At 34.0% G+C, this 26,134-nt stretch overlaps 1 protein-coding gene across 3 annotated transcripts in view; it reads right to left on the bottom strand.

Moving 5' to 3' along the window:
* Positions 1 to 26,134, bottom strand: part of Smyd3 (SET and MYND domain containing 3) — a 712,936-nt gene that overhangs the window by 523,984 nt on the left and 162,818 nt on the right. For all 3 annotated transcript variants that reach the window (XM_048809264.1, XM_048809265.1, XM_048809266.1), the window contains exons 2-4: positions 21,854 to 21,917; positions 2,712 to 2,819; positions 1,802 to 1,859 (exon numbers count right to left, since the gene is read on the bottom strand). In XM_048809264.1, the coding sequence (XP_048665221.1) occupies positions 1,802 to 1,859; positions 2,712 to 2,819; positions 21,854 to 21,917 (230 nt within the window). The remainder of the gene's footprint in view (positions 1 to 1,801; positions 1,860 to 2,711; positions 2,820 to 21,853; positions 21,918 to 26,134) is intronic.

Consider the following 26,134-nt stretch of genomic DNA (forward strand, 5'->3'; position numbering starts at 1 on the left):
AAAAAAAAAAAAAAAAAAAAAAAAAAAAAGTACCAAAATATAGTGAGAAGGAATTAGTACTATTTTTCTATAGTATAATAGGGTAAATTCAACCCACAAGAATTTTTCACATAATCCACAATAATTAGGAAAAAATTGTTCAAAGGTTCCTAACACATAAACTTTTAACACCCAAAAGCTAATTGCCCTGATTTTATCATTACATGTTGTATATATGCATTAAATTGTTGTATAATACCCCACACATTTGTACAGATGCTATGTTAATTAAATTTTTTTTAAAAAAGAAAGAAACAGATGGCTTTAAAGTCAATATGACTTCCTTTAAAAAGTCAACTTAGCTGAGCATGGTGGCATACACCTATAATCCCAACAATTTAAGAGGCTGAGGCAGGAAGTCTGCAAATTACAGGCCAGATTTGGCAATTTAATGAGACTGTGTCTCAAAAAACAAAAGCATAAAAGGGGTAGGGATTTAACTCAGAGGTGGGTCGACCTGGTTTCTATCTCCATACAGTGAAAGAAAAAACTATATATAAACCACAAATTGCATATTGAATCTAAGAGGCACCTTTAATTAATAACATTTGAGAGCATTTCACTTAAAGCAGTGTGTATGACATTACTACTGAACAGCACTAATGTTAATAGTGAAATTCACTGTAAGATATTTTAATTACCTAGCAGTAATACAAGTAAAAATGACTAATTAGTTCTCATTAAAATTTGAAAAGATACTTTGCTGCTCATGTCAGGTCTGTATATTTTCTTTTTTTTTTAATATTAATTTTCCAGTTATCGGCGGACACAACATCTTTTTTTTTGTATGTGGTGCTGAGGATCGAACCCGGGCCGCACGCATGCCAGGCGAGCGCGCTACCGCTTGAGCCACATCCCCAGCCCTGTATATTTTCTTTATATTACTTGTTCAACACAATAATTGACCCAATGATTTCTTAAATAATAATTTATTAGCACTTAGTATCCCATAAGCATAAATGTGTACTAAATCATCTTTTATTTGTCTCCATCCAGAAATATTAAATAAATTGTGTAGCAAATTCACACTGAGCTCTGGCCAGTTTGAGATTAAAGTCTTTTACAAACTCAATGAACAGGATCTGTGCCAGTACAAAAAGCAATACAAACCTTACATGTGCTTGACACTCAGATCTGGAAAGCCTATCATTCATTCCAAGTAGCTGGACTACTGTCATGGTAGGAACAACACTCTGTCATAAAGCCTAAGTCATCTATACCTTTGACTTTACTACCTAAAGCAACAGTGATCCCAAAAGCTCCCTGAAACCCTCATATTCATTATATCTCTCTTTCCTGTCATCAGAAAAAGAAAAGGAAAAAGAAAAAACAGAAGAGGAAACCAAGAGAGGAATGAAGGGGGAAAAGGAAGGAGAAACAGAAGGAAAATTTTGTCAACTGGACAAATGGTTACACTACCCTGAACACCCTAGACATCTTTATAGTACTTCATAAACTTCTGTAAGGCCCAAACTGCCATGAAATAAATTAAATAAACTAATGAGTCAGTTACTTATAAAAACAAAAACTTTTGTTAGGTTTGTTTCACATAATAAGGAGACAGAAAAACAAAGTTGAAAATAAAGCAGTTTGGGGGCTGGGGAGGGGTGCAGGTCAGTGGTAGAGCATGTGCTCAGTATGAGTGATGCCCTGGGTTCACAATCAGTCAATCCACAATCAGTCAATCCATCTTCACCAACTCAGCAAACAAATGACAGACTTTTTTTTTCTTTTTTTAAGATGATGATAGGCAATCACTTACTTGATTCCAGATCATAAAATGAGTAAAGTTTCTCAGATTCTGAGGGAGTTTCTTCCATCTGTGAAGGAAAGGGGGGAAACCAAAAATAATCCGAAGCACTCCAATACATGAAGGAATGTGTTTGAATACCTTTACATATTTAAATGAAAGTCTACCAAAAGGCTATTTCTTATATATAAGTTCTTTATCATTTTTTTACAGCTGATTTATTTAATCTGGAACAACTTTAAAAGAAAATCTAACTTGTAGCTTCACCTACCGGTTTAATCATCAAATGCAAACCTCTTTTTACATTCTCAAAGCTCTATAAATTTTAAAGTGGCAAAAAAAAAATCAATAAACAAAGGAAAGAACAGAGCTGGAGCCTATAGTAATTTGGGAAAGATATTCATGCAAAAGCCTAGCCAAAGAAACTAGAAGGCTTCTTTAGAAGAGGATTTCACAAATTCTACTAACCGGCACTGTATGAAAAGGGGCTGAAAAAACTATTTCAATAAATCCTAGCTACACAAAAAGACAAAAGCACCCTTCAATTTTATATTAATTATCATCTAATTTATATCTCACCAGAAAAGGCAACCAAAAAGGACATACATGTCCTGTACATTAGCTCACAGCAGGAAAAATGACAAAGGCAACATAACAAATATTAATTGCTAACAGCTTATACCCCAAATTTAGGATCCCACACTTCTATTCCCAGGAGATCATAGGGATTTTAAAGAGGGCTCTGCACTTCTTCACTGCCACAATTCCTTGACTAATAGGAGTATCTTAAGCTACTACCTGCAATAATTTACTCTGTACCTTAACATGGGTTCAATTTCAGCCTAAAATATGAATAATAAATGCAACTGCAAAAGCTTCTGGTAAATTAAAACTCAAGTGTCTTTTACAAGTAAACACTCACAAGTTTGAAGACAACTCGACCAAGAAGTCGCACAGAGTCAGGAGGATATCTAGGTTTGCAGCTTTTAAGGCATTTGCATTCCCGCTTGTGGTCCTGCCAAGCTTTTTTCTGTGAAGGTAAGAATGGCGAGCACATCAGAAACATACAATTTAACTTTCATTTACACTGATTTTGAATGTTGAGAATCACCAACATTAATTTAATTTCAACAGCCAAAATGCAACTACAAAATAGAAAATAAAAGCAATATTCAAACACTGCCAAAGATTCAGGATTTAGTCTTTGCCAAGTATGTCATTACCAAGCATGGGCATTGCTTGGAATGAACCACAAAGTGCCAAAGTGCCTCAACCTTATCTCTGTCCTTTAATTTGCCCTCTGGTCATTACCTATGTGGCAGACTCCAGAAAAAGTACCATTGTGGCTTACTTAATAATAAGATAGTCTTTTACCTGACTAAAAGGGATTCAATAATAGGCAGTCATTTTGAATACAAAAGAAAATATCACTCCACTTTAAAAAATAAAACACATGGTTTAGGAAAATCAAAATAGGTTAGAACTTCTAGGAACCTAAGTTTTGAAAACATTGTTTACAAGAGGTTTATCACTTCTTTGTCATCTCTAATCATGGCTGCCTTGCTTCTACTATGGTAATCCTCTTAACCTGCTCTTTAATCTTTCTTTTCAGAATTTATATTTCACTCACTTCAAACAAGACTAGGCTGCATCAATATAAACAAAATCAAGAAATTAAGTTTGTAAAAACATAAACAAAATGCTAAAATTATTGGTGAGGGGTGAGAAAAAATCTTCTAGAATTTACTTAGCACTCTAAAATGTACTAGCTGCTTGGCTAAGCATACAAAAAGACATGTCATTTGATTTTCACAGTAATCCAAACAGAAGATATTATCCTTATATTTAAGATGAAGAAGGTATGGCTCAAGAACCAGGACCTTACTACCAAATAAGCTAAACAGAAAAGGGAAGAATGAAAATCCCTAGTATACTAAACATGAGAGCTAAATAATCACCATGTTTTTGCACTACAGTTATTTGAGTTGCCTTACATGCAAGGCAAAAGAGAAAGCATAATGGCTTATATCATTCTCATCAGACAGAAAAGAAAAACACATTGCTTTACGAAGCATTAAACTACAGGAGAAATGTACTCCAAGAATCAGAATCAACATACTGGAGAATGTCTTTGACAATACTCTAGAACAAGAGTTTACACTATGGCCTTTTATATAGCTGCATTTAATCACTTAAAGACTTAATATCAAAATATAACGATGTGAAAGAAAATGTTTGTTGTTCATGGGGCTACTAACTAGTAATTATTAGGATTAGTAATAAAAAATTACCAACATGTAAAAATATATGGCTTCATTGTGGTTTTTTTAAATATTTTTCGTTAGTTGTAGTTAGACACAATACCTTTATTTTATTTATTTATTTTTATGTGGTGCTGAGGATGCAACCCAGTGCCTCACATGTGCTAGGTGAGCACTCTACTGCTGAGCCACAACCCCAGCCCAGTTTCATTCTGTTTTAAACACACAAAAATCATGCAGACTCTACTTAGCAAAATGAGTTTAACTTATTAAAAGTCCTAAAAAATTATACATTAAAGCAATCTGTATAAATTGTTTAACTCAGGTTCTCATGATTGCCATTGCCATTTTTTGGGAAGTTAGGTTATTTATATACCAACTCATATATACCTATGTACTGGTCTTTGAGAATAGGTTAAACAAATTCATGGTTCTTTACACTGACAAGAAACAGACTGAAGAGAGAACCATAACTTTTCTAGAAGAGCTTTCATTTGGTTATGAAAGTTGTAAGACCTGAAAGAACCTCTTAATGGACAAACTGTGTGGGCAGGAACAAACCACAAAGTACCAACAAGTCACTGAGAAGGCACCTTCAGATTTATTCAAATGCCTGAGTACACATCCAGCTGAACAATAATCACCCTCAACAAAATAAACCACAGGTAATTTGAGACAAAAAATAATAATAATTAAGAACAGATTTTAATCAACCCCAGTCCCAAATATAGTAGAAACTGATAACTCCTTTTTTAAAACCTCCACTTTAGGGGATCCAAGATGGTAGAATATAGGAGATACCATTTCTGGCTGCTCTGAGGAATGAAACCAAGAAAGCAGTCAGGCGGTGTCTCCACAAGGTATCACCTAGGCAGAATACAACATCTCAGAGTGTGCAACAGGACCCCTCTATAGCGGATTTTCACAGAAACCATCAGAGCTGCGACCACCTGCAAAGAAATCAGAGTCTCTGTGTTCCAGTAAGACTCTGCACTCCAGAACCAAAGCCGGCAGTTCTTGAGCGCAATCTAGCCCCAGCACAAGGCCAGCCCAGCTCCCCCCACCTCACCAGACCCCCAGTGCTGGAAGCACACCAACTCCATCTTGGAAAACCTTTCTCCCAATTTTTTTGGTGGACGTGCCTATCAGTGTGGATCTCCATTTGAACAGGTACCTGGTTTCCAACTTCATAATAATCTGCCCCGCACCAGCTGTGATAACTTGGCACAGTGACTACCCAGCACAAAAACCACTCTCAGTTGAATGGGAGTGCAGTGCAAGCCTGAGGGTGAGAGATCCAGCAATTGGGACCTGATAAGCAAAAGAGGAAAGGGGTCTAAAACCTGGAGCAAAACAGAGAGACCAGGATAGGGGAAGCTCCAGACAAGAGAGGGAGACAATACTGGGGCTCAAGTCTTCTCACGCTAGTTACATACACCACCCTGAAGACAGACTCCAGCTTAAAACAGACAACTCCACCTACTGGAAGAGATGAGAAGCAAGAAGGAAATTGAAGTCTAAGAGTATTTTTTTTTCCTTCTTATCCTTCTCCTTTCTCCTCTACCCTTCTATCCTCTGGCCCTCACAACCCCAACATATGTGAAACCGAGAACTTTACATGATATAGATATTTGAGAACTGAGTCACCTGAATAATATCATATAGAGGAATTGCATAAGCCACCCCTTTTTCTTTTCTTTCTTCTTTCTCTTTTTTCTCTTTCTTTCTTTCCTTTTTTTCCTTTTCCTTTCTTCTTCTTTCACCCTCCAAATTTTACTATTTTAACATCCTGTAAATTTCTAAATACATATGTGTGTTTTTATGTACTCTACTGTCTTCCAACGTACTTGTCTACCCTAAATTACCTCCTGTCTATTCCCCTGCTATGAACCCTCTTCATTAAAATTCTCCTTCAAATTTCCTAAGTTATGTTAACCCCATACCCTTACATCTTTCTCTCTTAGCATATCATCCTATGCCCAACCTCCAGTTCACTGTCCACCACCAAAACTGTACACTTTTTATGAAACTACTAATTATATTTTAAATAATAATTGAATCCAACATTTCTGGACATTGAGATTAACTATAAATGTCTTAATAACAATAATTTGTTCATAGGTAATGTACTGTTGATATTGGGCTCTGATAACATTGTCCTTCCCCACAAAGAAGGTATCTTGGAACCATACAAGAGCACTACAAATCTGTAGGGTAAAAACAATAACACACCAGTCCCACAGAGCTGGAAAGAAAGAAATGCGAGCAACATGAAAAGACAAGGGAATAAAGTACCACAAACAAATCAAGACAACACATCATTAGAAATATTGACAGCTACAGCAGAAAAAAATGACAGAGAAAGATTTCAGGATATACATGATTAAAATGTTTTGGGATCTCAAAGAAGACATAAGAGAACAAATACAGGCAGTGAAAGATCACTTCGACAATAAGCTACATAAACAAATCCAAGAAGCAAAAGATCACCTCAACAGGGAGATAGCGGTTATATAAAATAACCAAACAAAAATCCTTGAAATGAACGAAATAATAAACCAAATTAGAAACTCAAATGACAGCATCACCAACAGAGTAGACGACTTAGAAGATAGGACATCAGACAACAAAGATAAAATATATCATCTTGAAAAGAACATAGACAGCACAGCGAAACTACAAGCAGAACATTCGGGAAATATGGGATAGCATAAAAAGACCAAATTTAAGAGTTATTGGGTAGAGGAAGGCATAGAGGACCAAACCAAAGGAATGAGCAATCTATTCAATGAAATAATATCAGAAAACTTTCCAGATATGAAGAATGCAATGGGAATCCAAATCCAAGAAGCCTACAGGACGCCAAATGTGCAAAATCACAACAGATCCACACCAAGACACATTATAATGAAAATGCGCAACATACAGAATAAGGAGAGGATTTTAAAAGCCACAAGAGAAAGGAATCAGATCACATATAGGGTAAACCAATTAGGATAATAGCAGATTTTTCAACACAGACCCTGAAAGTCAGAAGATCTGAAACAACATATTTCAAACTCTGAAAGATAATGGGTGCAAACCAAGAATCTTGTATCAAGCAAAATTAAGCTTCAGATTTGAAGATGAAATAAAAACCTTCCACAATAAACAAAAATTAAAAGAATTTGAAGCTAGAAAACCGGCACTGCAAAACATCCTTGGCAAAATATTTCATGAAGAGGAAATGAAAAACAACAATGAAAACCAACAGGGGGAGGTAGTACACCAAAGGAAAAACTAATCAAAGAGGAAAACCAAGTCAAGTTAAATAACAAAAATAAACAAATATGGTTGTAAATACAAACCATGTCTCAATAGTAACCCTAAATGTTAATGGCTTAAACTCACCAATCAAAAGACATAGGCTAGCAGATTGGATTAAAAAAAAAATCTAACAATATGATGCCTACACTCATCTGATAGGAAAAGACATACACAGACTGAAGGTGAAAGGTTGGAAAAATCATACCACTCAAATGGACTATGGAAGCAAGCAGGGGTTTCTATACTCATATCAAATAAAATAGACTTCAAGCCAAAGCTAATCAAAAGGGATAAAGATGGACATTACATACTGCTCAAGGGAACCATACACCAACAAGACATAACAATCATAAATATATATGCCCCAAAGGTGCAGCTATGTTCATCAAACAAACCCTTCTCAAGTTCAAGAGTCAAATTGACCACAACACAATAATCGTGGGTGACTTTAACACACCTCTCTCACCACTGGATAGTTCTCCCAAACAAAAGTTGAATAAAGAAACTATAGAGCTCAAAAACACAATTAATAACTTGGACTTAACAAACATATAGAATATTTCAACCAGCATCAAGTAGATAGACTTTCTTCTCAGCAGCACATGGATCCTTCTGGAAAATAGACCATATACTATGCCACAAAGCAACTATTAGCAAATACAATAAAGTAGAGATACTACCATGCATTTTATCAGATCATAATGGAATGAAATTGGAAATTAACGACAAAATAAAAAGCAAAAATTTCTTTATCACCTGGAGACTGAACAATATGCTATTGAATGAACAATGGGTTACAGAAGACATCAAGGTGGAGATTAAAAAATTCTTAGAGGTATATGAGAACACAGACATATCGAAATCTCTGGGACACTATGAAAGCAGTACTAAGAGGAAAATTCACTGCATGGAATTCATTCCTTAAAAGAAGAAAAAGTCAACAAACAAATGACCTCACCTACATCTCAAAGCCCTAGAAAAAGAAGAACAAATCCGCAGCAAAAGCAGAAGAAGGCAGTAAAAATTAAAATTAGAGTGGAAATCAATGAAATTGAAACAAGAAACAAATAAAAAAATTGACAAAACTAAAAGTTGGTTCTTTGAAAAAAAAATAAATAAAATTGACAGACTGTTAGCCATGCTAACGAAGAGAAGAAGAGGGAGAACTCAAATTACCAGCATACATGATGAAAAAGGTAATATCACAACAGACACTACAGAAATACAGAGGATAATTAGAAATTATCAAAAGACTACCAACCAAGAAAAGCCCAGGACCGGATGGATACACAGCCGAGTTCTACAAGACCTTTAAAGAAGAACTAATACCAATACTCTTCAATTTATTTCAGGAAATAGAAAAAGAGTGAGCACCTCCAAACCCATTCTATGAGGCCAATATCACCTTGATTCCAAAACAAGATAAAGACACTTCAAAGAAAGAAAACTTCAGACCAATATCTCTAATGAACATAGATGCAAAAATTCTCAATAAAATTCTGGCAAATCGAATACAAAAATATGTCAAAAAGATTGTGCACCATAATCAAGTGGGATCCATCCCAGGGATGGAAGTTTGGTTCAACATACGGAAATCAATAAATGTAATTCATCACATCAATAGACTTAAAGATAAGAATCATATGATCATCTTGATAGACACAGAAAAAGCATTTGACAAAATATAGCACCCCTTTATGCTCAAAACACTAGAAAAACTAGGGATAACAGGAACATATCCCAACATCATAAAGGCTATCTATGCTAAGCCTCAGGCCAATATCATTCTAAATGAAGAAAAACTGAAGGCATTCCCTCTAAAATCTGGAACAAGACAGGGATGCCCTCTTTCACCACTTCTATTCAACATAGTTCTTGAAGCACTGGTCAGAGCAATTAGATGAAAGAAATTATATATATATATATATATATATATATATATATATATATATATGAACTTAAATTAGCTCTACTTGCTGATGACATGATTCTATACCTAAAAGACCCAAAAAACTCCACCAGAAAACTTCTAGAATTAGTAAGTGAATTCAGCAAAGTAGCAGGATATAAAATCAACAACCATAAATCAAAGGCATTTCTGTATATCAGTGACAAATCCTCTGAGAAGCAAATGAGGAAAACTACCCCATTCACAATATCCTTAAAAAAATAAAACAAAATAAGATACCTGGGAATCAACTTAACAAAAGAGGTGAAAGATCTATACAATGAAAACTATAGAAGCCTAAAGAAAGAAATCAAATAATACCTTAGAAGATGGAAGAATCTACCTCGATCTTGGATAGACAGAATTAATATTATCAAAAGGACCATATTTCCAAAAGCCCTAATCAGATTTAATGCAATTCTGATCAAAATCCCTATGACATTCCTCATAGAAATAGAAAAGGTAGTCATGAAATTCATCTGGAAAAATAAGAGACCCAGAATAGCTAAAGTAATCCTTAGCAGGAATAGTGAAGCAGGTGGCACCACTATACTAGACTTTGAACTATACAGAGCAACAGTAACAAAAACAGTATGGTATTGACACCAAAACAGACTGGTAGACCAATGGTACAGAGTAGAGGAGACTAACCCACAAAATTACAATTATATTAGACAAAGGCACCAAAGACATGCGTTGAAGAAAAGATAGCCTCTTCAACAAATGGTGCTGAGAAAACTGGAAATCCATATTCAAAAAAATGAAATTAAACCCCTATCTCTCACCATGTACAAAACTCAACTCAAAATGTATATGGTTTTCCCTAATGAGTATAACTTGCATGTGAACAGGTGTTCAATGAATATCCTATGATTTATTATAAAACCAGTACCAGTTAGGAGACAAAATTTACTATATATTATCATTGATTATTAGAAATTAAGGCCATCCCAAAGAAGACATGAAAGAAAAATCCCTAAAAACTCTTTTTATAGACCAATCTTATAGGCTATTGATTGATTATAAAAGGAAAGATCTAATGTCACAATAGAAAGGAAAAAAAATCCATTTATTTCTTTTTTCTTATACAAAATAATAGTTTTGACTATTATTATAGTATTTTCCTCTTCTCTTTAGACACTAAGTAACTATATACTACTATTTAATAACCCATTTAAATGCTGTTGAACACTGGATTTTGGTTGGGGTAGACATTCATTTCAGGGCAACTCATTGTCATGTGGAATAAAGTGTTGGGAGAGATCATCATATATTGACACAATCTGGATAAAATACATCTGAGTCATGACCAAAGTTTATCTGGTATTTACTCTGTAAGAGGATTGGATTCAAAGATCTCAAAGGCAGCTTTTCATTGATTAAAATCCTACGATTCTGTGATATCCATTCTAAACAAATGGTATAAACAAATGATATTTTGATTAACATGATAATATTCTTGAGACCTGCCCAGGTTAGGCTTCATAGCACTGGAAGTACAGAATAGTATTTTCCTCAGATTTTAGGTCATTAGGAAGGTAGAACCAGTTTTAAAATATGTAGAAAAGAAAATTATTTTGAGTCAGCTCACATAATTATCAATAAACGGAACATCTTCTGAAATACAGACATGATAATTTTTTATTACATGTTCATGATTCACTCTACTCAGAATCATCTACAAGAGTTTCCTATGGTCAAAACGTAGGATAGTGAATTTGCCATGCAACTTGCAGACAAAAAGAAACCTGAAAATCTTCCATTCATTTACAGACTACTGAGAGCAAACAAATCATACCTCTCTTGTATGTTTCATAAGTAGTCCAATATTGAATTACAGGTTGTCAGATGCATGAAGATCTGAAAAGCTGGAATCTGGAAAAAGAAAACTGGAAGGCTAAGCAGGTTGTCTAACAGCTATAGCTGATTGACAGGTATGGATTAAAATCTTGCATAAAAATCTCCTTAGAGCACACTAGAGATTCAGTGATAGACATTAGACTTATCACTTAAAAGCTCACTGCACACTGTATCATATATAGAACAAGAGTGCCTTCCCACTGGCCTTATTCAAATTAGACATGGAGTTGAATATAAAGGAAAGAGACACAGGAATGGTCATAGAACACGAAGATTAAAAAAAAAAAACAAGAACTGATTATGACTTTTTAGAAAACAGAAAATACAGTCCATTGGCTAACTGAGAAACCACAGAATATGAGGCAATAATAACATGAGTTCCTCTAAAGAAGTCAATCATCATCCAGTTGGGGTTCAGCAAATTGCAGCCTACAAATCAAATACATCCTGCCAACTCTTTGTAAAATTGTATTGCACTATAACCACACTCATTCGTTACATTCATTTTTTTCATGCTACAGTAGAGTTAAACAGTTATGACAGAAATCCTATGGCCCACAAGCCCAAAATATTTCTCATACTGCCTTTACAGAAAGTTTGCCTCTCTGATCTACTAAGAAATCATATAAACATGGCTTGACTTAATTGATATATTTTAGCAGGAGGGCAAAATAAGTGATTTATTCTATAGACTTTAGAACATATTTGAAAGAGACCTGTTAATCAAACTATCAACACCAGGTTCTAGTTGAACGTGTCAGAAGTGGCACATGCATTTCACTTACCCCACTCAAGTAATTATCAAGATTTTAACTCCGAAAGTAAACCACAAGGGCCACCAAGGGATGAAGTTGGTTTAATCTCATCTATAAGTCCAAAAGTGGTGGTAAGAGGGCAGGTGGTAAGAGAAGCAGAGGAAGCCATCAAGAAGAGCAGCCGCCATCAGAGCCATTTCTGACAGGACCTAACCTAACAGGGAGGATCCTAGCAAGGATCTAGAATCAAACATATTATGTCAGAGAATCCCACTGAAAAGTAGCTGAAAAACAGACAATTGCCAGACACGGTGGCTCACGCCTGTAATCCCAGCAGCTCTGAAGGTTGAGACATGAGGATCACAAATTCAAAGCCGGCCTCAGCAAAAGCGAGGCACTAAGTAACTCAGTGAAACCCTGTCTCTAAATAAAATAGAAAATAGGGCTAGGAATGTGACTCAGTGGTAAAGTGCCCCTGAATTCAATCTAGGGTACCGCTTAAAAAACAGAACTAACCAAAAACCTATATACCAAAATGTCTTGAAACAACTCTGTAATACTGGAGTGATTTAGAGTAAGCAATGGAAGGTTAAAATGGAAAACCTAGTTGAATTTGATGTTCAGGCGATCTCTACTGCAGACCATTGCTGGAGCATCCTATTCGATCTTCCTTTCCCATGTCTTACCCTCCTAGAACAATTTTCTTTAATAACAGATTGATTTTTGAGTAATTTAAGATTCAGATCACTGTCAAACAAGCAAAAAAAAAGAAGAAATGCAATTAACATATACTTTATGACTTTGTAATAAGAAATATTTCTTAACTTACTGAGATATAATTTAAATGACAATAAAATACTTCATCCATCCACATAACCAACACCAAAATTAAGATATAAAATATGTCATTACTCTTCAAAGTTTCCCTTGGGTCCCTTCATATTTATATCCTCCTTCCCAGCAACCAGTAATCTTGTCTCCATCAATACAGATTACTTTTATCTAGTCCAGAATAGTAGTAGTACTTCCCAATTAGCTTCCTTCTCTCAATATAATGTTCTGAGATTCACTTCTGTTGCTGCATACGTTAGTAGTTGCCCCTTTTTGTGTGTGGTCAGTAATAGTATAGCATGTGTGTTTGTTTATTGTTCGTTTACCTATGGGGTAATATTTCAGTTGTTTCCAGGTTTGGAACACTGAACTCTTAATGTGCAAATCTTTCTTTGTGGTAATATACTTTCATAACTCCCAGGTAAACACATAGGAGAATTGCTGGGTCACTTAGAAGTTAAACTTAAAGGTTACTAGAAACTACCAAACATGCCCAAAGAAATGGTAACATTTTAAATTCATTGGATGAGGGTTCCAGCTGTTCTACAGTCTTGCAAGGACTTGGCAAGGTAAATCTTTTTCTTTTTTTTTTTTTTTCAGGTTTTCTAGTAAAAATATAGTGGTATCTCATTATGGTTATAATTTTTATTACTCTAATGACTAATGGTGTTGAATATTTTTCAATGTATACCTTCTTGAAGTATTCAAATCTTTTGCTTATTTTACTGGATTATCTTACTACTGAATTTTAAGTGTTCTTTCAAAACTATGGATAACATGCAAGGTGCAATGGCATACACCTATAATCTCGGCAACTTAGGAGGCTAAAGCAACAGTGTACAAGTTCAAGGCCAGCCTGAGCAACTTAGTAAAACCCTATCTCAAATTATAAAAATAATTTTTTAAAAGGGCTGAATATATAGCTCAGTGTTAAAGCAGCACTGGGTTCAATCCCAGTACTGCAAATCAATCAATCTGGACACAGCAGCTCCTGGGGCAGGGGACATGACAGAGCATGCACATGCAAGCTCAAACATTTTCTCCCAGTCTGTAGTTTATCTTTCCATATTTAAAATGATTTCTTTCAAAGGACAGAGGGATTAATTCTGATCCAATCTATCAGTTTGTCTTATATGCTCAGTGCTTTTTGATATACCTATGAAACTTCACATACGTCATATCCAAAAATTTCCTCCTATGTTTTCTTCTAAAAGTTTTGTAGACTTAGCCTATAAGTTTAAGTCTATAATCTATTCAGAAGTTTTTAAAATTTATTTGTTTTACATGTATATAATTTGCATAGATTTTTTTTTAACACAATTTGTTGAAAAGACTATCCTTTCACTATTGAATTACGATGGCAAATTGGTTCAAAATCAACTGATCATACCTATGGTTCAACACTGTTCTTTAATTTTTATTTCTATATAATATTATGTTATACATTTTTAAAAACCTTTCTATATAGCAAGAATCTATTCCTCCCAGGGATAGCCAATTCTTAAAGACAGCAATATTTCTTTGATATGTAAACTAAACAATTCAGAGCCACACCTCTTCTATCAGACCCTAACATCCTAAGAAATAATAGTCTTCTGCCTTAATCACCCCAGGGTCAAGTACAGGGATCTAGGAATCACCCCTCATAGTCCAAGATCCTCTGAGACTATTCAAACTAGCCAATCCTAAACTGACAAGTTGTGTGAAGCTCACAATCAGAGGCAAAGGTTCATCAAAAAACCAAGACCTAATTACTGGACTCCATAACACACTCCCTACCCATTCTTATCCCCACACCCAACCACATTAATAAATACCTATTAATAGTGTTAGCACAAATGACTGAGCCCAGTGCAAACATCAGGGATCAGCAAAACCTTTATTCAGTGGTAGGTCATACATCTGGTGGACACACTTTCCTTATGGAAAATGAGCTGCTGGCCAAAGGAGGAATCTGTGCTTATATATGCTACACAGAGAGGTGACTTAATTATTGACAGTGTGTGTCAATTTGGACACTAAGGAAACAGGCTGTGAGAATTTGAAATTTCTGGGTAATGTTTTTACTTGGGGAAGAATGGAGGGTCTGGGATCAACATTCAAGGCTTATCTCTTTCCCTTATTTGGGGAAGGATCAAAGTTTTGGCTTCCTCCCAGAGACTGCCATTTTAGGCTTGATGAATATCTCCTTCCTAGGAATTGTCTTTGTCACTTGGAAGGAATGTATTTGGGAAAGGATCAATGTTATTAATGTTTGGGTTTTTTCCTCACTCCCTCTTCCCAAGCTACACTATTTTGGAGTTTGTCATTTTCTATATCTTACAAATTTCATGTCATTTCAGTCAGTACATCATGGTTCGTCATCATGAAAAAATTGCAAGGCATTCTAAAAGGCAAAAAATAAAATTTGAATAGACACAGCAAACATAAGTACTAGTATAGTACATATAGTACATATGTTAGGGGTGGTGGAATTATCAGACTGGGAATTTAAAACAACTAAGATCAATATGCTAAGAGTTCTAATAGCTAAAGAAAACAGCATACAAGAACAGACATTAAATGTTAAGGAAAGACATGAAAATTCTAAGAAAAATCCAAAAATAAATATTAGTAAAAAATGCCAAAACAGAAATGAAGAATGTTTCAGTTGGGCTTACTGGGAAAGTTCACATAGTTAGGGGAAGAATCTTAGAGCTTAAGAATATCTCAATAAAAACCATCAGAACTGGAAAAGAGAAAAGAGACTTATAAAAACAAAAAAAGGGCTATGGTTGTGGCTCAGTGGTAGAATGCCTGCCTAGCACATGTGAGGCACTGGGTTCAATCCCCAGCACCATGTAAAAAAAAAAACTAATTAACAAAGGTATTGTGTCCATCTACAACTAAAAATATTTTTTAAAAATTTCCAAGAACTGTGGGACAACTAAAAAAGGTATGAGAAGTATGTAATGGGAATACCAAAAGGCAAGAAAGAGAGAGAGAGAGAGAGAGAGAGAGAGAGAGAGAGAATATGGAACAGGTGAAATAGCTGAAGCAATAATGATTAAGAATTTCTCCAAATTAATGTCAGGCACCTAGGGACTGGGGACATAGCTCAGTTGGTAGAGTGTTTGCCTAGCATGGACAAGGCCCTGGGTTCAGTCCGCAGAACCACCAAAAAAAATTTAATAAATATAATGTCAGGCACCTTACCACAGATCCAGAAAAGTCAGAGAACACATGCAGGATAATTGTCATTGTCAAACTACAGGAAATCAAAGACTTTAAAAATCTCAAAAGAGGTCAAAAGAAATAAATAGTGCTACATTCTGAACATTTGTCCCCTCCAAAATTTTTGTTGAAACTTACTTGCCATTGTAATAGTTCAAAGAGGTGAGACAGTTAAGAAGTGATTGAGCCAGAAGACTGTACCCTCACAGGTAACATTACTGTCATTACAAAAGGATGAATTTGACCTGCTCTTTCTCTGTCCTTCTGCCATGTGATAATGCAGTAAGAAAACCATGGCTATATGATGACCTGTTATTGAACTTTCCAGCTTCAAGAACTAGGAGTCAATAAATTTCTATTCCTTATAAGTCAGTTAGTCACAGAAATACCTTGATAGCAACACAGAATATACTAAAACAAACACCTTACCTATGGAAGAACAAATATAAAAATTATACCAAACTTCTCAGAAGCCAGGTAAGCAAGGAAGTAGAGTGAAATATTTTAAGTGCTACAAGAAAGAAAGAAAAAAAGAAAAAAAAACTCACCAATCTCCAATTCTGTACTCTATTAAATTATCCTTCAAAAGCAAAGAAATAAAGACTTTCTCAGACAAACAACAAAATGGCAATTTATTGCCAGTAGACTTGCCTTGAAAGAAATGTGAAAAAAAAAATTCTGTACAGAGGAGGAAACTGATAAAAGTTGGGAGCTGGCATTACATAAAGAAAGGAGGAGCATCAGAAAGAGTAAGTGAAGATAAAACACTTAGTTTTCTTAACTGATCAAAATAATAACAATTATGTATTTTGATGACATATGCTTATGTATACGTGAAATAAATAGTCCCAATGATATAAGAGATAGGAGGATGTGAAATTGGGAATTTAATTGTTCTCTGACTTTTCTGGATTTATGGTAAGGTGCCTGACATTAAATCAGCCTCCCCACCCTGGTGGTGGAGATTGAACGTAGGGCCTTGTGCATGCTAGGCAAACACTCTACCAACTGAGATATGTCCCCAGTCCATAGATGCCTGACATTAATTTGGAGAAATTCTTAATCATTATTGCTTCAGCTATTTCACCTGTTCCATTCTCTCTCTCTTTTTTTTTTTTTCTTTTTTTGCCTTTTGGTATTCCCACTATATATTTCTCATACCTTTTTTAGTTGTCCCACAGTTCTATTTTGTTATTTTAAGGTATCTGTGAAGCAGTAGAAGTACTACTTGAGATCAGATTTGGGTTCATTGTAAATAAATGTATGTTGTAAACTCCAGGGCATAACCAATATAAGTAAAAAGAAACAAGTATAACTGATGTTAGTAAAAGAGAGAAGATGGAATTGTATAAAATAAAATGTTCAATTAAAACCATACAGTCAGAAAAACAGTGAAAGACAAAAACAGAAACAAAGGGGTTGGGGATATAGCTCAGTTGGTAGAGTGCTTGCCTTGCATGCACAAGGCCCTGGGTTCAATTCCCAGCACTGCAAAAGAAAAACAAACAAACAACAAAAATAAATAAACAAATAAAAAACAGAAACAAAGAGTAAAGCCAACAAATAGAAAACATGGTAGGCATTAATGCAACTATATCAATAATCACTTTGAATGTCAATGATGTAAATGAACCAGTTAAAAGACGTGCTCGGGCTGAGTTCAGTGGCAGAGCGCTTGCCTTCCACATGTGAGGAACTGGGTTGATCCTCAGCACCATGTAAAAAAAAACAAATAAAACATGCTGTCCAACTACAAAAATTTTTTTTAAAACAGACACTGTCAAAATGGATCAAGAAATACAAATCAGTGTATATACTATCAGTCTGAAGTCTGGCAGAGAGCTATTTATGAAATAAATAAAAGGCTTGGCTTTTCTCATTATCACCACTTTGAGTACATTATTCCAGAGAACAACTTATTACATTACCCTGTTAAATGCTTACTAATGTGGGATTAATTTTCTACTCATCAAAAATGAATCAAATCATTCTATAACTAAGCATAAAATGTAAACCAAAAATATGATTCACATGTTTAAAGAGATCCATAATTATCAACATAAAAAAGAGCCTCTCTCTGCTAATATAGTGCTTTTTAAAAGAATATAAACTGTATATTTGGTTCAGTAATTAATTCAACTAGAAGTGTACATATGAGTTGGGCACAGTGGCGCATGCCAGTAATCCCAGCAACTCAGTAGACTGAGGTAGGAGGATCACAAGTTTTAGGCCAGCCTCAGCAACCCTTGTCTCTAAATAAAATAAAAAATAAAAAAGGCTGGGGATGAGGCTCAGTGGTAAAGTGCCCCTGGGTTCAATTCCCAGTACCACAAAAAAGCAAAAGAAAAAAATAAACGTATATATTAAGAATCAAATCCAGAACAGGTAAAATAATACTTGATGGATTTGCCTAAAATTAGTTTACTTGCTATCAATATTGCTGCCATTTTCTACTTTGAGTATACTTTTTTTAGAAAAAAGCTTAACCTGCTACTCCCCTATAATTTCATAATCATCTGGATGATCTGAATATACCAAATAATACTGATTTTTCTTGTAAAAATCAGACATCTCACAATAAGGTATGGAAAAAAATATGAAGCCACTAATAACAAAATATTTTGTCAGTATCAGAAGCAGTACCTACACAGCTGTAGATAGACAGATTAATACACAGACACATACATAAAGAGACTACAGATAAAGCATGGAATAACAGTTGGGTATGTATCCTAAACTCACAAAATAGACACAAAGAGATTACCACCAGAAAACAGGAGTGGGAAAAGAAACTAAAGGATTTGCTTTTTATTCTGTATGACTATATATGGTGTTAATTTTTATAATGAAAATACATCTTTATGTTACTTATGTTTAAAAATGAAATGTGAATACTGACAGCAATGGTGCCATACAATGAGCACAAAAGACACATTACAGACTGAAATACCCACAAAACCTCTCTCAGACAACTCATTGAAGCCAAACCCCACACATCAAAGGCTAAGTTAGCGAACCAAAGTTATGTTCCCCTGGGGTGGACATATTATAGATTTTATGCTACAAATTCACATGCTCAATATCAATTTCCATTCCACTTGCTATTGCCTCCTTTTCATTACTGTTCATAGTTCAGTGTGTCAGTTTAATTCTATACTACTTTGTAGCTATCCACAATAATTACAGTGTTTAATGCTGTATCTTAAGGTTGAGATAAATATAGCAGTTTAAATGCATATGGTTTGGCCAATCTTTTGACCAGACCTCTACACACATCAAAACCACTCACCCCACATACACTCACACATGAGCAGACTCTAGCTAATACCATATATTTCACCTTACTACTTCTCCATTACTTTCCACAGTATATCTGATGATAACATTTTTATTGACACTATAGTAAACAGCTGATAAATGTAGTAAAAATATATATACTATAATGAATCAAAATGACATGCCACCTACCAAAACCCCTCCACTCATTCTAATCAGATAATGACCTTTTCCCACCCCTAGTGTTTTACTACAAATGGAGAAAGCAGCAGGAAAAATATTCATAAAAACAGGGAAAAAATAAAAATAAATTTTTAGGTCATTGAGACTAGAAAGGAAGTATACCTAAAATATTTGTGTCAAATAAAATGATAATTTGTCAATTCTGTGTGTATTCTGCTTAATCTGAAGTTCTGAGAAACAAGTAGCTGAGTTTCACATGAATAAAAGAGCTAAAACACCACCATAAAACAGTCTTTCTGGAATTTACTCTGTAGAAAAACATGAGTTTATTTCTTTTTTTTGCTTTTTTGTTACTGTTGTCGCTAGTGATCTTCCATAAATCTAGGATCTTCCTTTGACAGAATATTTGGTTTACAAATTGAGGTGAAAATAATTCAGTACTTTTAACATTTCCTACCTTATTTTTATTAAGAAGTGTTAAAATTTTCAATGTCTATTTTTAACATTTTTGTTTTATGTTCTTTGGGGATAGAGTACATCCTTATCAAAATAAAATGAAAAGCCAAGAAAAAATAAAGAATACAACAGATAATGGAAATCTAGACTTAATCAGAAAAGTAAAAGGAGAGTAACATTTATATTTAAAAGAAGAGTTAAAAATCTGGAATTGGGCTACTGAGAATCATTTCCCAAACTCTAGAGCCTTTAAATTATAGCATATTTGGCAAGTTGCTTGCCTCTCTATCCTTAGTTTTCTTATTGGTAAAATGAGCATATAATAGTACTTAATTCTCATAAGATTCTTAGAAAATTAAATGGAATTAAATGGTGCATAGGAGATATCTAATGAATACTAGCTCTGCTTATCAGTCACAGATTTAAAACTGAGGCCTACAGAGTTTGTGTTTTCCCTGAGATAATTTAACTAGAAAATGGCAGAATTAGCATTAGAACTTCAAACCCATGATATTTTTGTACCTTTTTTTTTTTTTCTTTTCTAGTAAGATCACTTTGGGATCAGGGAACATAACTCAGTGGTAGAGAACTTGCCTAGCATGCACAAGCTGGCGAAGGGGGGCTCACTTTGTTTGTAGTCTGAAGAAATTACTTTCAAATGAGAAGATAAGATAGCAAAAATCCCTCAGATAAGCATGGCCTAGATTTAAAAGAAGGAAGGAACTCAATGTGGGTGCCTATATACAAATGCAGGCAAATACACACAACAAAATAAGAAATAAGAAGGATGGGTGAAAAGTGGGGGCAAGTTCTGTGACACAGCCACAAAAGTTCCACTTAGACTTTTTAATATGATATAATTCATTAGAGCATAATTACATTTCTTATTAAATGATTAATTATAAGGTTTGAAGAAAAGGTCATGTTGAATGTTAATTATACATCCTTGAAGGAATTTCAAAGATATTAACAATGGTATTCATTATAAATTAATTTAAACTCTTGGAAGGCAATTTGGCATTATATTTAAAAATTCAAAATGCATACATCCTTTCACTAACTGATATAACTAGGAAGAATTTATCCTACAATTAATTTAAATAAGTGTGCAAAAATAAAATAAAAGGATGCTGGATGCATTATCAGCAAACCAAATACTGGAAAAAATTGAAGACTTCATTAACAGGGAAATTATGATTATCATGTATCTATGTAATGGAGCTATGGGATAGTATAAATTTTCTTCTAAATAGATTATTAAATTAAAAGAATATCAAGGTATATAAGAATTTGTCCCAGGGCTGGGGTTGTGGCAAAGTGGTAGAGCACTCACTCATCTAGCATGTGTGAGGCCCTGGGTTCAATCCTCAGCACCACATAAAAATAAATAAATAAAATAAAGGGATTATTTCCATCTACAACTAAAAAATATTTAAAAAAATTTGTCCCAGAGTAATATTTGTTTTTTTAAAACATAGAAAAAATATATTCAAATGTGTTAGTAATTCTCATAAGAAAATATTTCAAAGACATCCAAGAAAATTAAAAGTGGTTATTTCTGGAAAATAAGATTGAGGCAGGGGGCATAAAGATGGAAAACAAACAGTTATTTTCACATAGCAGAAATATATACAAACAATGCTTATATTTTAACCATATATAGGTTCAGCAACCCTAATTCAAAAATTCAAAATCTGAAATGCCCCCAAGCTGAAAATTTTGAAATTTGGGGGTTAGTGATGCTCAACTGGTAAAATCTATGCAAATATTCCAAACTGAAAAAATTTTAAATCTGAAACATTTCTGGTCCCAAGTATTTCAACCTGTATATATATTAATTTTAAAACTGAAGGAAAAATAACAAGTAAAAATGAGTCAAAGATTGTTTAAAAACACAAATAGACCAACAGGTAATAGGAGACAAATTTTCAAATAGAGAATTTGAAGGTTTCATGATATAGCTGAGAAGTCTTACCTGACACTTAGCACTACAGTATTTGGCAACTCGGCATTGAGAGCATCGCATCAACTTTTCCTTCCTGAATTAAAAAAAAAAAAAAAAATCCATATTAGGAAATGAGTGAGAAATATATGGTTGAAGGAAGAGTATATAAATCAGCATGTTCTGTTTACTCCATATGTATGGTCCTTTAAATTTTCACACCAGCTGAAAGTGAACTGCAATGTGAGACATTTAAATAATGACTAATACTCTTGTTTAAATTGTGGTATAATAAGCCAGGCAGGGTGGTCCATGCCTGTAATCCCAGAAGCTTCAGAAGCTAAGGCAGGTTGATTATGAGTTCAATGCCAGCCTCAGCAACTTAGCAAGTCCCTAAGAAACTCAGTGAGACTTTATCTTTAAATAAAATACAAAAAGGACTGGGAATGTGGCTCAGAGGTTGGGTGCCCCTGGGTTCAATCCCAAGTACCCAAAAAACAAAAACAAAAAATTGTGGTATAATATACATAACATAAAATTTTTACTTCAACCATTTTTAGCATACAGTGGCATTAAGTACATTCACAGTATTATACAACATATAACCACTACCACTGTTTTTTTTGTTGTTGTTTTTTTTTGTTTTTGTTTTTGTTTTTTAATTTTTTATTGTTGGCTGTATGTTTTTTTAAAACTTTAATTAAAGTACAAATTTCTATTTAGACAAAAAAAAAATGCTTCACACAGACATTAATCTCTCTTTATTAAATTCAAAATCCAGAACACGTATTACTTGGAAATACAGGTTGATTATCCCTTATCTGAAATGCTTGGGACCAGGACTGTTTTGAATTTGGGTTTTTTTGTTTGTTTGTTTGTTTTGTTTTTTGTTATTATATTTGTGTATACATAATGAGATATCCTGGGGAATGAGACCCAAGTCTAAATCCTGAGGTAATTTTATACCATATTTTTAGTGTACTTATAATTTACCTGTCACACAAAGTCAGGTTTGAAATTTTCCATGTGTGCTGTCACGTCAACATGAGAAGTTTCAGATTTTAGCATTTTGGATTTTAGATTTCAGATCAGAGAAGCTCAACCTGTATGTACTCTATACCCATAAAATGCAAGATTTTTATGTCTTCATTTTTAATATAATTTATTTATGAATATGCTCCTTCTGGGAAATTATTTTTAAATTCCATTAAATTTTATTACTACTTTAGAAATGCTGATTTGAGATGCTCCAAAATTATCTCCCCAAATCACCCAAATAACAACAACAACAAAAAAAAAAAAACCAGAAAAAGTTAAAGCTTGAATTATACAATAAAAATAATAAATCTGATGATAACATTAATAGTGACAAATACTGACAAGACAGTGAATAGTTTCATGGTGGCCAAGAATACTAGAAACCAAAGTGTAATATATCAATAACAAAGCAGAATGCCTTGTTCTAAGCATTAGGTTAGAACGTGTCACACACTAAGTTAATGTTCTTCAGATCTGGTAACCCATGCTACAACTGAAATAGTAATATAAGGTAGGCATTATTATGCCCACTTCAATACTTTCAAAGATAAAAAATAGACATTATGGTTCAAATTGACTATGGAAAATGCCATAGAGTGAATGTAGCAGGTGGTTCCAAAGGAACAGGATAGAAAATCAGAACCTGAATACACCAGAAGAGAAGTGAGGACTAGAGTATAAAACATGGGAGAGTGAAAGTCTAAATAAAGTAAAAAATGCCTCCCATTCTGCAATTATCAAACTCTAGCTACCAGATATCAACACCCCAGATAACAAATCAAATCCAACCTATCTGGCCCTAAAATTTTGCTTTTAATCACCATGTTATATAGTTACTCCTAGATAAAACTTGAAATAAATTCAGTTTACCCACAAGTTCTTTAAGAGATACACTTCAAGCAAAAGGACATATAATACAGGATGAGAAGGATATGCCAGGCAAAATTTAACTAGAAAAAAAGCTGTCACTATATCAATATCAGAAAAAGGAGACATTAAGCTCAAACCCATTATTAGAGATAAAGACAAAATGCAATGATAGAAGACTCTAGTCACAAGGTATTAATGTACCTAGTAACAAATGTACCAGTTTCAAAATACATACAGTACAAGTAACAGATCTAAATATATATATATATACACACATACACACATACATACATACATATATATACACACATGCACATATATATATATATTAATACACAATATTTAATTTTTATGTAATGACCTTAAAATGACCTGGAATACATTAAGTCATGTGTAGGAAGGAGTTAGCTATTACTATAAAAAGCACCCATACCATAAATGACACCCATTGGTCATTTATTAAAAGTACTCATGCATACTAAGACACAAAGCAAATCTCAAAAATCCCAGAGAATCAATAATATAGATCATTTTCTCCAGCCATAAGGAATTAAATTAGAAATCTGTAACAAAAATAAACCCAGTAAAATCTCATATGCATAGGAATTTAAAAGCATACTTACATATACCTCAAGGATCAAAGAAGAATTATAACAGAGATTAGAAAATATACTAGGACTAAATAACAGAAAAATATTCAAATTTGATAGGTAAACTTAAAGTAATACTTACTGGAGCATTTATAGCTTTATATGTTTAAAAAGAAGAAAAGTGATAATTAATGCTGCACATGCACATCAATAACTTAAATTTTAAAAATAAGATAAAATCAAGGAAAGCATAAGGTAAGAAATTATAACCATAAGGCAATATTTTTAAAAAGATACAACTGAGGTATTGGAGTTGTGGCTCAGTAGTGCAGCACTTGCCTAGAATGTATGAGGCACTGGGTTCAATCCTCAGCAACACATAAAAGTAAATAAATAGTTATAAAAAAAATTGGTTAATATATTTTTTTTAAAAAGATACAACTTGGGCTGGGGATGTGGCTCAAGCGGTAACGTGCTCACCTGGCATTCGCGGGGCGCTGGGTTTGATCCTCAGCACCACATAAAATAAAATAAAGATGTTGTGTCCACCGAAAACTAAAAAATAAATATTTAAAAACTCTCTCTCTCTCTCCCTCTCTCCTTCTCTCTCTCTCTCTCTCTCTCTCTCTCTCTCTCAAACACACACACACACACAAACCTGACCAACACAAAAAGCCAGATATAGGTACAAGGGGATCCACTGTCTCAGAAATTAAAAGGAATTAATAGGCTCCCAAATATNCCTCCTCCTCCTCCTCCTCCGGCTCTTCTTTAAATATTTTTAGTTATAAATAGACACAATACCTTTATTTTATTTATTAAAATAAAAAATTAAAGCACCCTGGCAAGGATCCCTGCAAAGAAAACACTTTGGCAGCAGTGAGAGAGAAAAGGAGGTAGCAGAAACACAACTGCCACACATTTTATGAAAACATTCTTCTTTTCTCTTAAAAAATAAAATCAGCACATCATTTCCAAATGAAAAGCAAAGTCACATTTCTTGAAAATAGCAATGAAAAATGTCAAATCAAAACCAGAAATAATTAGCACTCTTCTGGGAAAAAGAGCACTTTTATTAGGTAGTTCTTGCTGCTGAAACAAGAAATACTGAACGGAAGTTGGAAAAAGGCAGATTTTATCTTATTAAAAAAAATTTTCTGATAACAACTGTTATAACAATCAAATGATATACTTTGTGAAGCATGGAGTTCCCAGTAACTTAACATGTTGAAAGAGAACCTAATAGGTACATTTGCTAGACATGGTGTGAAGGAAATTCCAGCACTGCAAAGGAAATTGAATCAGATGTTTTCTTCCAATTCCAAAATTATTTGGCTTTGCTTATCTTGTGCAACCAACAAATACAAACTAAATCTGAAGACGATAGAAGTTATGCATATTATAAGTCAAAGTATGGCAATACTGGAGAAATGGAAAAGTGATGAATATACAATTTTCACAGATTGAAGAAACATCTTATTTGCAAAGTGATTTTCTCAAGAGTCCATCCAGAACTGGATTTCTCAATGAAAAACAATCTAGAAACATGGTAAGAATGCATCCATCATAGAAAACTGATTTTTAACCTCTTTTTCCCCTCCACTTAAGAGATGAATGGTAGTATTCTACTTCCAACTAAGAGAAGACATTAAAATCATGTTTTACCAAAGTAAATGGGATCTTTAAGAAACCACTGTCTTGGGGGAAAGAAAGAAAGCAAAAAGGAGTTCCCTATCACTTGTTTATATAAACTCTGACTACCAAAAAACGGTGTCAAATCAGAAAATTCTCTGGTTTCTCAGTGTCTCAGACACAG

The sequence above is a fragment of the Marmota marmota genome, unplaced genomic scaffold (genome assembly GCF_001458135.2).
Source record: "Marmota marmota marmota unplaced genomic scaffold, marMar, whole genome shotgun sequence".
NCBI classification, from domain to species: domain Eukaryota; kingdom Metazoa; phylum Chordata; class Mammalia; order Rodentia; family Sciuridae; genus Marmota; species Marmota marmota.